Raw genomic sequence first — 13,645 nt, 5'->3', positions numbered from 1 at the left:
ACACTGATCCTCGCGGGACCCAATACTGATCCCCATGGGACCCCAACACTGATCCCCGTGGTACCCCAACACTGATCCCCGCGGGACCCCAACACTGATCCCTGTCCCCAACACTGATCCCCGCAGTACCCCAACACTGATCCCCGTGGGACCCCAACACTGATCCCTGTCCCCAACACTGATCCCCACGGGACCGCAACACTGATCCCCGCAAGACCCCAACACTGATCCCCGCGGGACCCCAACACTGATCCCTGCGGGATCCCAACACTGATCCCCGCAGGACCCCAACACTGATCCCTGCGGGACCCCAACACTGATCCCTGCGCGGCCCCAACACTGATCCCTGCGGGACCCCAACACTGATCTCTGTGGGACCCCACTGGACACAGGCTTCCAGTCAGAAAAACACCCCTCGACCATCACCCTCTGCTTCCCGCCACTCAGCCAATTCTGGATCCAATTTGCCAAATTCCCTTGGATCCCATTGGCTCTTAGCTTTGCTATCAGTCTCTCATGTGGAACCTTATCAAAAGCCTTGCTGAAGTCCAAGTAGACCACGTCAAATGCATTTCCCTCATCTACACCCCTGGTCACCTCTTCTGAAAATTCAATCAAGTTGGTCAGACGTGACGTCCCCTTAACAAACCCACGCTGACTGTTCCTGATTAATCCGGACTCTCCAAATGCAGATTAATTCTGTCTCTCAGAATTGCTTCCAATAGACCCCCCCCCCCCCCCCCCCCCCCCACTGAGGTTAGACTGACCGGCCTGTCGTTTCCTGGTTTATCCCTTCCCCCCTTCTTGAATAATGGAACCACATTGACTATCCTCCAGTCCCCCGGCACCGCTCCTATGGACAGAGAGGAATTGAAAATTATTGCCAGCGCCCCTGCTATTTCCTCCCTTGCCTCACTCAGCAGCCTGGGATATATTTCATCTGGGCCTGGAGATTTGTCTACTCTTAAACCTGCCAGACCCGTCAGAACCTCCCTCTCTGTCTGTGTAATTCTCTTTAATTTTATTACAATCCTTCTCCCTGATTTCTACACCCACACCATCCCTCTCACGGGTGAACACTGACTCAAAGTATTCATTTAGAACCGTACCTACATCCTCCTGCTTCACACAAATTACACTGTGGTCCATAGTGGGCCCGACTCTTTCCCTAGTTATCCTTTTACCCTTAATGTACTTCTAAAACAATTGAGGATTTTCCTTTATTTTACCGGCCAATATCGTTTCATGTCCCCTTTTTGCTCCCCTAATTTCCTTTTTTAATTCCCTCTTGCACATTCTGCTGCCTCTCGGGCTTCTGCTGTTTTTCATAGAATTTACAGTGCAGAAGGAGGCCATTCGGCCCATCGAGTCTGCACCGGCTCTTGGAAAGAGCACCCTACCCTACCTCCACCCTATCCCCATAACCCAGTAACCCCACCCAACACTTTTTTGAGCCCTCGGTGTCTGCCATAAGCCTCCCTTTCTCTCCTGATCCAGTGGTGCTGTACATCCCTCAATATCCAGGGCTCACTGGATTTGTGGGTCCCACCCATTTTCTTAACTGGAACATGTTGGCCCTGCACTCTCCCTATTTCCTTCTTGACTGCGTCTGTCACAGATTTACCTAAAAGTGTCTGCTCCCAGCTCTGGCCAAATCATATCTGTACTTATTAACATCCGCCTGTCCCCAGTTTAGAACTTTGATCTCAGGCCCATCCTTGTCCGTTTCCATAACAATCTTCAAGCTAACAGAGTTATGATCACAGTCTGCAAAATGCTCCCCCTCTGATTCTTCAACCACTTGCCCAGCTTCGTTACCAAAGATTAATATATGTATTAACGATTTGGATGTGAACACGGGGTAACGATTGGGAAATTTGCAGACGACACAAAGATTGGCCGGGTGGTGGGCAGTGTCGAGGAAAGCTACAATCTCCAGAATGATCCAGGGTTGTAGAGGGGGCGAGAAAGAGGCAGGTGGATTTTAACACAGAGAAGTGTGAGGGCAGCATTTCGGGGGGTCAAACAGTTATAGGGAGTACACAATAAATGTAAACTGTAAATTCTATGATAATCTATGATTAATCTGGGACAAAGGTTCGGCACAACATCGTGGGCCGAAGGGCCTGTTCTGTGCTGTATTTTTCTATGTTCTATGTTCTATACTAAGAGGGGTAGATGAAGTGAGAATTCTTGCCGTGCAAGTACACAGGTCCCTGAAGGCAGCCGTTCAAGTAGATAAGGTTGTAAAGAAAGCATATGGAATGCTCTCCTTTACTGGCAAATGTATAGAATATAAAAGTATGGATATAATGTTGGAATTGTATAAAACACTGGTGAGGCCACAACTGGAGTATTGTGCGCAGTTCTGGTCGCCACATTACAGGAAGGACGTTATTGCTCTGGAGAGAGTGCAGAGGAGGTTTACAGGAATGTTGCCAGGGTGAGAAAAGTGTGGCCAGGAGGAGAGACTGGACAGAGTGGGGTTATTTTCCTCGGAACAAAGGAGGCTGAGGGGTGATTTAATTGAGGTGAACAAAATTATGAGGGGAAGAGATCGAGTGGCCAGGATTGTTTCCCTTGGTGGAGAATTCTGGAACCAGGGGACAGAGATTCAACATAAGAGGCAGAAGGTGGAGAGGGGACAGGAGGAAGAAGGTTTTTACGCAGAGGGTAGTGGGAGGCTGGAATTTGCTGCCCGAGTTGGTGGTGGAGGCAGAGACCCTAAACTCTTTTAAAAAGTACCTGGATCTGCAACTTAATTGCTGTCAGCTACAGGGCTGTGGGCCGGGGGCAGGAAGGCGGGATTAGGAAGGACACTGGGTGTCCTTGGGCTGGCATGGACAAGCTGGGCCAAATGGCCTCCTTCTGCACTGTGAGGATTCTATGAACTCCATGCATCATGGGCAAAACTTTCCTACCCAACTCCATTTCCATTTACAGAAGATTTGAGGGCAGAAAGGTTTTGCTCAAATTTAAAATTCACTTGTAAATAATTCACATTGGTTTCATCATAGATTATCATAGAATTTACAGTGCAGAAGGAGGCCATTCGGCCCATCGAGTCTGCACCGGCTCTTGGAAAGAGCACCCTACCCAAGGTCAATACCTCCACCCGATCCCCATAACCCAGTAACCCCACCCAACACTAAGGGCAATTTTGGACACTAAGGGCAATTTATCATGGCCAATCCACCTAACCTGCACAACTTTGGACTGTGGGAGGAAACCGGAGCACCCGGAGGAAACCCACGCAGACACGGGGAGGATGTGCAGACTCCGCACAGACAGTGACCCAAGCCGGAATCGAACCTGGGACCCTGGAGCTGTGAAGCAACTGTGCTATCCACAATGCTACCGTGCTTCATGTATGGATCGTCGCTATTTGTTGAGAGTTGCTGAGTCAGACGTGAAGTATACTGGCACACCTCCTGGCATTGATGGTTAGAGGGGAGTTAGGGGCAGTGTCCCCACTGTGGAAGGAGCAATGTTGTGTTTTCTCTGTTCACCTTTCACTGTTTGTTGATATTAATGTTGAGAGTTGTGTTCTCCAGTGGGTGGGACAGGGCTGAACCTTTGCCTCATCGTTCAGCAGTCCTTCCCCAGAGGCGGCAACAGGGATCTCTCACCAGCTACCTCGCAGAATCACAGAATGGTTACCGCACAGGAGGAAGCCATTCGGCCCATCGAGTCTGCACCGGCTCACGAAAGGAGCACCGTGACTCAGTGCCGTAACCCTGCCTTTTCCCCGAACCCCTGCACACTGTTTCTGTTCAAATAATCATGTAAAACCCTCTGGAAAGTCTCGATTGAACCTGCCTCCACCACACCCACAAGCCGTGCGTCCCAGGCCTCGACCACTCGCTTCGTTTTCCATCCATCGCATTTGCTTCCTTTGTGAATTACTCTAAACCGGTGCCCTCCCGTCCTTGATCCTTTAACGAGGGGGGGGGGGGACGGTTTCTCCCCCCTCTACTCTGTCCAGCACCCTCAGGATTTGGACACACCCCGATCCTGCTCCGAGTGTAAGAATTCATTCGGAATGCGCTCAGTTCAGTCTTTTCCCTGCAGTGATCTGTGGTTCTCAGACTGATACTCCAGTCTGTATTCCTGTATTTTTTTTATCAGGCATGATTATCAGCTCCGTAACCTCAAACCCCCTCTTCTTAGCCCTTCAAATCAGCGACATTAAAGAAAACCCTGACTGAGTTGCCCAGAGAGAGCGCTTGTCGCTCGAGCGGAGCGGCCCCAGCAACGTACCAGTTATCGTTGTTGATTTGATCTCCGAATCCTGGAGTGTCAATAACTGTCAGCTTCATTTTCACCCCTTTCTCCTCAATAACTGTAACAAATAAACAGTGAACAAGATCAGGGCACAATCCGGAAAACTGCTCAGCTATCAGCTCACGCAACAACAGAAAATGCTGGACCCTCTCAGCAGGACAGTCAGCGCCTGTGGAGAGAGAAGGCAGTGCTTGGCTCTTTGTCGAAGCTCCTATCGCTTCAAAAATTAGATACAGAATTTGTGAATAAAGAGCTAATAAAGCTTGTTCACCATGAGGGCGATGTGGGCCCACACCAGAGAGGATATGGTGGGTATCACCATTGCGATACTCGGATGTTTCCCACTGAGGCAGACGGAGATTGGGTGGAGAGTTTTCAACTGAAGAAAGATAATTTTGCCCGGCTGGGTAGTCAGTGGTCTGAGATTTCCTTCTATTTAAACATGAACAGATCCGACCGCCTAATTGAGCACAATCTAGCTTCAGGTTACTTGACATCAGCTGCCATGGCAACAAAGTAATTGCTGCTCCATCTGCCGGTTAATGTCAATGACTCGGCATCCACTGAACCAGGTTAACACTGCGGCATCTTACACACACATAACACAGGCTGGAGCGTGTTACACACACAATAACACAGGCTGGAGCATGTTACACACACAATAACACAGGCTGGAGTGTGCTACACACACAATAACACAGGCCGGAGCATGTTACACACACAATAACACAGGCCGGAGCGTGTTACACACACAATAACACAGGCCGGAGCGTGTTACACACACAATAACACAGGCCGGAGTGTGTTACACACACAATAACACAGGCCGGAGTGTGTTACACACACAATAACACAGGCTGGAGTGTGTAACACACACAATAACACAGGCCGGAGTGTGTTACACACACAATAACACAGGCCGGAGCGTGTTACACACACAATAACACAGGCTGGAGCATGTTACACACACAATAACACAGGCTGGAGCGTGTTACACACACAATAACACAGTCTGGAGTGTGTTACACACACAATAACACAGGCCAGACTGTACACACACAATAACACAGGCTGGAGCGTGTTACACACACAATAACACAGGCCGGAGCGTGTTACACACACAATAACACAGGCCGGAGTGTACACAATAACACAGGCCGGAGTGTGTTACACACACAATAACACAGGCTGGAGTGTGTAACACACACAATAACACAGGCTGGAGTTAACACAGGCCGGAGTGTGTTACACACACAATAACACAGGCTGGAGCATGTTACACACACAATAACACAGGCTGGAGCGTGTTACACACACAATAACACAGGCTGGAGCGTGTTACACACACAATAACACAGGCAGGAGTGTGTTACACACACAATAACACAGGCCGGAGTGTGTTACACACGCAATAACACAGGCTGGAGCGTGTTACACACACAATAACACAGGCTGGAGCGTGTTACATACACAATAACACAGGCTGGAGTGTGTTACACACACAATAACACAGGCTGGAGCGTGTTACACACACAATAACACTGGCCGGAGTAACACAGGCCGGAGTGTGCGACACACACAATAATACAGTCTGGAGTGTGTTACACACACAATAACACAGGCTGGAGTTTGTTACACACACAATAACACAGGCCGGAGTGTGCGACACACACAATAATACAGTCTGGAGTGTGTTACACACACAATAATACAGTCTGGAGTGTGTTACACACACAATAACACAGGCTGGAGTGTGTTACACACACAATAACACAGGCCGGAGTGTGCGACACACACAATAATACAGTCTGGAGTGTGTTACACACACAATAATACAGTCTGGAGTGTGCAACACACACAATAACACAGGCTGGAGTGTGTTACACACACAATAACACAGGCCGGAGTGTGCGACACACACAATAATACAGTCTGGAGTGTGTTACACACACAATAATACAGTCTGGAGTGTGCGACACACACAATAACACAGGCTGGAGTGTGTTACACACATAATAACACAGGCCGGAGTGTGCGACACACACAATAATACAGTCTGGAGTGTGTTACACACACAATAATACAATCTGGAGTGTGTTACACACACAATAACACAGGCTGGAGTGTGTTACACACACAATAACACAGACTGGGGTGTGTTACAGACACAATAACACAGACTGGAGTGTGTTACACACACAATAACACAGACTGGAGTGTGTTACACACACAATAACACAGACTGGAGTGTGTTACACACACAATAACACAGATTGACTGTGTTACACACAATAACACAGTCTGGAGTGTGTTACATACACAATAACACAGGCTGCAGTGTGTTACACACACAATAACACAGGCTGGAGTGTGTTACATACATAAGAACACAGACTGGAGTGTGGTACACACACAATAACACAGGCTGGAGTGGGTTACAGATGCAATAACACAGACTGGTGTGTGTTACACACCCAATAACACAGGCTGAGTGTGTTACACACACAATAACACAGACTGGAGTGTGTTACACACACAATAACACAGACTGGAGTGTGTTACAGACACAATAACACAGACTGAGTGTGTTACAGATGCAATAACACAGGCTGGAGTGTGTTACACACACAATAACACAGACTGGAGTGTGTTACACACACAATAACACAGACTGGAGTGTGTTACAGACACAAGAACACAGGCTGGAGTGTGAATAACACAGACTGGAGTGTGTTACAGACACAAGAACACAGACTGGACTGCGTTACACACACAATAACACAGGCTGGAGTGTGTTACACACACAATAACACAGGCCGGAGTGTGTTACACACACAATAACACAGTCTGGAGTGTGTTACACACACAATAACACAGGCTGGAGTGTGTTACACACACAATAACACATGCCGGACTGTGTTACACACACAATAACACAGACTGGAGTGTGTTACACACACAACAACACAGGCTGGAGTGTGTTACACACACAATGTCACAGGCTGGAGTGTGTTACAGACACAATAACACAGGCCGGAGTGTGTTACACACACAATAACACAGTCTGGAGTGTGTTACACACACAATAACACAGGCTGGAGTGTGTTACACACACAATGTCACAGGCTGGAGTGTGTTACACACACAATAACACAGTCTGGAGTGTGTTACACACACAATAACACAGGCCGGAGTGTGTTACACACACAATAACACAGGCTGGAGTGTGTTACACACACAATAACACAGGCTGGAGTGTGTTACACACACAATGTCACAGGCTGGAGTGTGTTACACACACAATAACACAGTCTGGAGTGTGTTACACACACAATAACACAGGCCGGAGTGTGTTACACACACAATAACACAGGCTGGAGTGTGTTACACACACAATGTCACAGGCTGGAGTGTGTTACAGACACAATAACACAGGCTGGAGTGTGAACACAGAGCCTGTCATTGGGGAGGTGCGTGCTGAGGCAGCATTTACTGCTGACAACTCGATCACCCAAATGAGTGCTGGGAGGACCTGAACTTTTTGCTGGAATCTCTTTGCTCCCAATGCCTCTGGTAACATTTGTAAGAGTTTAATACATTTTCTTCAATATTTTAATTGGTGACAGAAATGCCGGTCAGTTTGGTAAAGTGCTGCCCCTGTGAGATGTGGCAAATCCATGACGCTTCCTGCGTTCCAGTCGACTACATCTGCAGCAAGTGTAATCAATGGCAGCTGCTCTCAGACCGCATGGTTTGGTTGGAGCAGCAGTTGGATGCACTTAGGAGCATGCATGTGGCGGAATACTGTTTTGGATACTGTTGGGGGGGAGAGCCTATCAGGGGAAAACAACAGAAGCCAGAACAGTGGCACCACAACTGGTTCTGTTGCTCAGGAGGCAGGACAAAGTGCAGGAGAGCGATAGTTATAGAGAACTCCATAGTAAGGGGCACAGATAGGCGCTTCTGTGGAAGTGAAAGAGACTCCAGGAGGGTGTGTTGCCTCCCTGGTGCCAGGGTCAAGGATATCTTTGAATGGGCAGAAAGCATTCTGAAGGAAGAGAGTGAACAGCCAGAGGATGTTATACACATAGGTACAAACAACATAGGCAAGAAGAGTGACGAGATCCTGCAGTAGCAATTTAGGGAGGTAAGTAGAAAGTTAAAAATCAGGACCTCTCGGGTTGTAATCTCAGGATTACTCCCTGTGCCACGTGCCTGTAAGGCTAGAAATAGGAGGAGGATAATGTAGCTAAACACGTGGCTAAACAGCTGGTGTAGGAGGGAAGATTTCAGATTTCTGGACCATTGGGAGCTCTTCCTGGGCAGGTGAGACCCGGGTTGCACCTAAACTGGAGGGACGTGAGTATTCTGGCCGGGATGTTTGCTAGTGTCACACGGTGGATTTAAACTAGTTTGGTAGGAGTGTGGGAACAATAGCAAAGGTGGGCTAACTGAAGGCGATGTAGAGGAAGAGGAGGCAGGGTGTGGTTTCTGGCCAACGAGCGTCTCGCGGACTGAAGTGCATTTGTTTCAATGCGAGAAGTGAAACAGGGAAGGCAAATGAACGTAGAACTTGGATCAGTAACCCAACCTCACCTTTTTTGGGCACTAATGGCAATTTAGCACGACCAGTCCACCTAACCCGCATATCCTTGCACCGTGGGAACCCGGGGGAAACCCACACAGACACAGGGAGAACGTACAAACTCCACGCAGACAGTCACCCAAATCAGAATTGAACATGTGTCCTCCCTGGCGCTGTGAGGCAGCAGGTGCCCATCACTGATCTGATTTGATTTGATTTTGATTTGATTTATTGTCACATGCACCGAAGTACAGTGAAAAGTATTTTCCTGCGGCCAAGGGAACGTACACAGTCCGTACACAGTAGGCACAAGAATAATCAACAGAGAATACTGACAAATGGTACATTGACAAACAGTGATTGGTTACAGTGTGGGAACAAGGGGCCAAACAAAGCAAATACATGAGCAAGAGCAGCATAGGGCGTCGTGAATAGTGTTCTTACAGGGAACAGATCAGTCCGAGGGGGAGTCGTTGAGGAGTCTTGTAGCTGTGGGGAGCCATTTGTCATGTCGCCTGTGCATAGGTCACGACAAATATCACAGCTGTACTGTGGGAGGACACCTTGGAGGGCTCATAGAGCGAGGCAATATGGGTAGAGCTCAGGAATAGGAAGGGTGAGGGCAGCACGTTGGCACAATGGTTAGCACTGCTGCCTCAAGGCGCCGAGGTCCCAGGTTCGATTCCGGGTCATTGTCTAGTGGAGTTTGCACATTCTCCCCGTGTTTGTGTGGGTCTCACCCCCACAACCCAAAGATGTGCAGGGTAGGTGGATTGGCCACGGTAAATCGCCCTTTAATTGGAAAAAATGAATTGAGTACTCTAAATTTATTTAAAAAAGGAATAGGAAGGATGCAATCACAATGTTGGGGGTTTACTATAGGCCTCCCAACAGCCAGCGGGTGATAGAGGAACAGATATGGAGGCAGATTTTGGCAAGGTGTAAAAGCAACAGGGTGTTGTGATGGGAGACTTTAACTGTTTAGGGGCTGTTTAGCACAGAGCTAAATCGCTGGCTTTGAAAGCAGACCAAGGCAGGCCAGCAGCACGGTTCCATTCCCGTAACAGCCTCCCCGAACAGGCGCCGGAATGTGGCGACTAGGGGCTTTTCACAGTAACTTCATTTGAAGCCTACTTGTGACAATAAGCGATTTTCATTTCACTTCCCCAATATTGACTGGGACTCACTTAGTGCCAGGGGCATGGATGGGGCAGAGTTTGTAAGGAGCATCCAGGAGGAGTTCTTGAAATAGTATGTAGATAGTCCAACTAGGTACTGGACCTGGGGCGGCACGGTAGCACAGTGGCTAGCACTGTTGCTTCACAGCGCCAGGGTCCCAGGTTCGATTCCTGGCTTGGGTCACTGTCTGTGTGGAATCTGCACGTTCTCCCCGTGTCTGCGTGGGTTTCCTCTGGGTGCTCCGGTTTCCTCCCACAGTCCAAAAGAAGTGCGGGTTAGGTGGATTGGCCATGATAAATTGCCCCGTAGTGTCCAAACGTTAGGTGGAGTTGCTGGGTTACGGGGATAGGGTGGAGGTGTGGGCTTAGGTCGGATGCTCTTTCAGGGGCCGGTGTAGACCCGATGCGCCAAGTGGCCTCCTTCAGAACTGTAAATTCTATGATTCTATGACCTGGTATTGGGGAATGAGCCTGGCCAGGTGGTCGACGTTTCAGTCGGGGAGCAGTTCGGGAACAGTGACCACAATTCGGTAAGTTTTAAGGTACAGATGGGTAAAGATACAAATGGTCCTCAGGTGAAGGTGCTAAATTGGGGAAGGCTAATTTCAACAATATTAGGCAGCAACTGAAGAACCTAGAGTGGGGGCAGATGTTTGAGGGCAAATTAACATCTGGCATGTGGGAGGCTTTCAAGTGTAAGTTATTTAAAATAAATTTAGAGCACCCAATTATTTTTTCCCAATTAAGGGGAAATTTAGTTTGGCCAATTCACCTTCCCTGCACATCATTGGATTGTGGGGGTGAGACCCACACAGGCACGGGGAGAATGTACAAACTCCACAAGGACAATGACCCGGGGCCGGGATCGAACCCAGGTCTTCAGTGGCATGACGAAGCAGTGCTAACCATTGCTCCAACATGCTGCCTCTTTCAAGTGTAAGTTGGTAGGAATTCAGGACCGGCACGTTCCTGTAAGGATGAAGGATATATATGGCAAGTTTTGGGAACAAAGAACAAACAAAGAACAAAGAAATGTACAGCACAGGAACAGGCCCTTCGGCCCTCCAAGCCCGTGCCGACCATGCTGCCCGTCTAAACTAAAACCTTCTGCACTTCCGGGGTCCGTATCCCTCTATTCCCATCCTATTCATGTATTTGTCAAGATGCCCCTGAAATGTCACGATCGTCCCTGCTTCCACTACCTCCTCCGGTAGCGAGTTCCAGGCACCCACTACCCTCTGTGTAAAAAACTTGCCTCGTACATCTACTCTAAACCTTGCCCCTCTCACCTTAAACCTATGCCCCCTAGTAATTGACTCCTCTACCCCGGGGAAAAGCCTCTGACTATCCACTCTGTCTATGCCCCTCATAATTTTGTAGACCTCTATCAGGTCGCCCCTCAACCTCCTTCGTTCCAGTGAGAACAAACCGAGTTTATTCAACCGCTCCTCATAGCTTATGCCCTCCATACCAGGCAACATTCTGGTAAATCTCTTCTGCACCCTCTCTAAAGCCTCCACATCCTTCTGGTAGTGTGGCGACCAGAATTGAACACTATACTCCAAGTGTGGCCTAACTAAGGTTCTATACAGCTGCAACATGACTTGCCAATTTTTATACTCAATGACCCAGCATTGAGTAGATAGAGGTCTACAAAATTATGAGGGGCATAGACCGAGTGGATAGTCAGAGGCTTTTCCCCAGGGTAGAGGGGTCAATTACTAGGGGGCATAGGTTTAAGGTGAGAGGGGCAAGGTTTAGAGTAGATGTACGAGGCAAGTTTTTTACGCAGAGGGTAGTGGGTGCCTGGAACTCGCTACCGGAGGAGGTAGTGGAAGCAGGGACGATAGTGATGTTTAAGGGGCATCTTGACAAATACATGAATAGGATGGGAATAGAGGGATACGGACCCCGGAAGGCTTTAATTCAGACGGACAGAATGGTTGGCGCAGGCTTGGGGGGCCGAAGGCTCTGATCTGTGCTGTAATTTTCTTAGTTCTTTGTTCTGTGTATAGTTTTTGGGGTAGTTATAATAATGGACTCAAGGAGGGAGGGATGAGGTAGTGCGACCGTCTAAGGGGGCGGGCTCTACAGATCACGTTACCAGCTCAGGGCCAATCACACGGTGGCGCACAAACCCTGACCAATGGGGAGTGTGCGCGGGGGTGCCCTGGGAGTGGGACCCTGGAGCTGAATATTGTGTTTGGTGCCTGTAATCTCAGTGCCTGTGCCGTTCTTCAATAAACCCCTGTGGAAGCCTCTAGCGCCTGTAGCAGATAACCGCAGAAACTGACCAAATTAATTATTACAGTTGCAGGTTGTTGAGGAGAAGACACCAGGGTTTGCTGCATTTTCAATACAAAGCCAGCTGTCTTCTCAAGCTTAAAATACCAACACGCTCTTTTGTGGGGTTTAAAGATTATGATTTTATCGTGATTTCAGAACAAGGTCTGTTTAATAATTTGATGGAAGGTTTTACCCCTGGTCTCCCAGAAAGAGGAATTTCTCGCCTTACCTCTGAGGTGCTGCATCATTAAGGGGCGCTTGTTAATGATCATTTCAGTTTTAGTTGATTTTTTTTGCCTGACACATTGAGAGAGGTAAACTGGACGGTATACAAGTGACCTTACCGTGACCCACTGTCCGGATCTCCACAGTTTTGGGGACTTTCTCTCCTCGGTTTCTTCCGCAAGACTTGCGACTGACTTGGGATTTGAACAAGGTGTTCACCAGTGTTGACTTGCCCAAGCCACTCTGACCTGGAAAACAGAGGCGAGGAGATGAGCATTTTCCATTCCGAGAGGCGGATGTTGGTACATTTCTGTCTCAGGATTGAGGAAGCAGCCGCTGGTTTTCTATAAAGCCCCGAGATGCCGGCGTTGGACTGGGGTGAGCACAGTAAGAAGTCTTACAACACAAGGTTAAAGTCCAACAGGTTTGATTTGAAACACTAGCTTTCGGAGCGCTGCTCCTTCCTCAGTTGAATGGAGAGGGGGTTCCAGAAACATATCTATAGACAAAGTCAATGATGCCAGTTACTTTGAATGTGAGTCTTTGCAGGTAATTAAGTCTTTACAGGTCCAGACGGAGCAACTGGAGAGAGGGATAATCACAGGTTAAAGAGGTGTGAATTGCCTCAAACCAGGACAGTTGGTAGGATTTTGCAAGCCCAGGCCAGGTGGTGGGGGTAAATGTAATGCGACATGAATCCAAGGTCCCGGTACATCTTGCCAAGGTCATCCCCACAACCCCACTACTTGCCTTCAAACAACCGTGCAACCTCAACCAAACCATTGTTTGCAGCAAACTACCCAGTCTTCAGAACAGTGACCACGACACCACACAACCCTGTCATGGCAATCTCTGCAAGACGTGCCAGATCATCGACATGGATACCACTATTACACGTGAGAACACCACCCACCAGGTACGCGGTACATACTCGTGCGACTCGGCCAACGTTGTCTACCTCATACGCTGCAGGAAAGGATGTCCCGAAGCGTCGTACATTGGCGAGACCATGCAGACGCTGCGACAACGAATGAACGGACATCGCGCGACAATCACCAGGCAGGAATGTTCCCTTCCAGTCGGGGAA

General features: G+C 48.6%; 1 protein-coding gene across 2 annotated transcripts in view; it reads right to left on the bottom strand.

The window, feature by feature from the left end:
• septin3 (septin 3) overlaps positions 1-13,645 on the bottom strand; it is a 172,972-nt gene that overhangs the window by 32,075 nt on the left and 127,252 nt on the right. The window contains exons 3-4 of one of the 2 annotated variants that reach the window (XM_072491975.1): positions 12,678-12,806; positions 4,261-4,342 (exon numbers count right to left, since the gene is read on the bottom strand). In XM_072491975.1, coding sequence (XP_072348076.1) covers positions 4,261-4,342; positions 12,678-12,806 — 211 coding nt within the window. Of the gene's footprint in view, positions 1-4,260; positions 4,343-4,555; positions 4,795-12,677; positions 12,807-13,645 lie in introns of those variants that run through there. The other variant, XM_072491977.1, reaches the window with a different exon arrangement.

The sequence above is a fragment of the Scyliorhinus torazame genome, chromosome 29 (assembly GCF_047496885.1).
Source record: "Scyliorhinus torazame isolate Kashiwa2021f chromosome 29, sScyTor2.1, whole genome shotgun sequence".
In the NCBI taxonomy this organism is placed as follows: Eukaryota; Metazoa; Chordata; class Chondrichthyes; order Carcharhiniformes; family Scyliorhinidae; genus Scyliorhinus; species Scyliorhinus torazame.
Note: the sequence above shows the minus strand (reverse complement) of the source record. Positions and strands in the feature narration are given on the sequence as shown.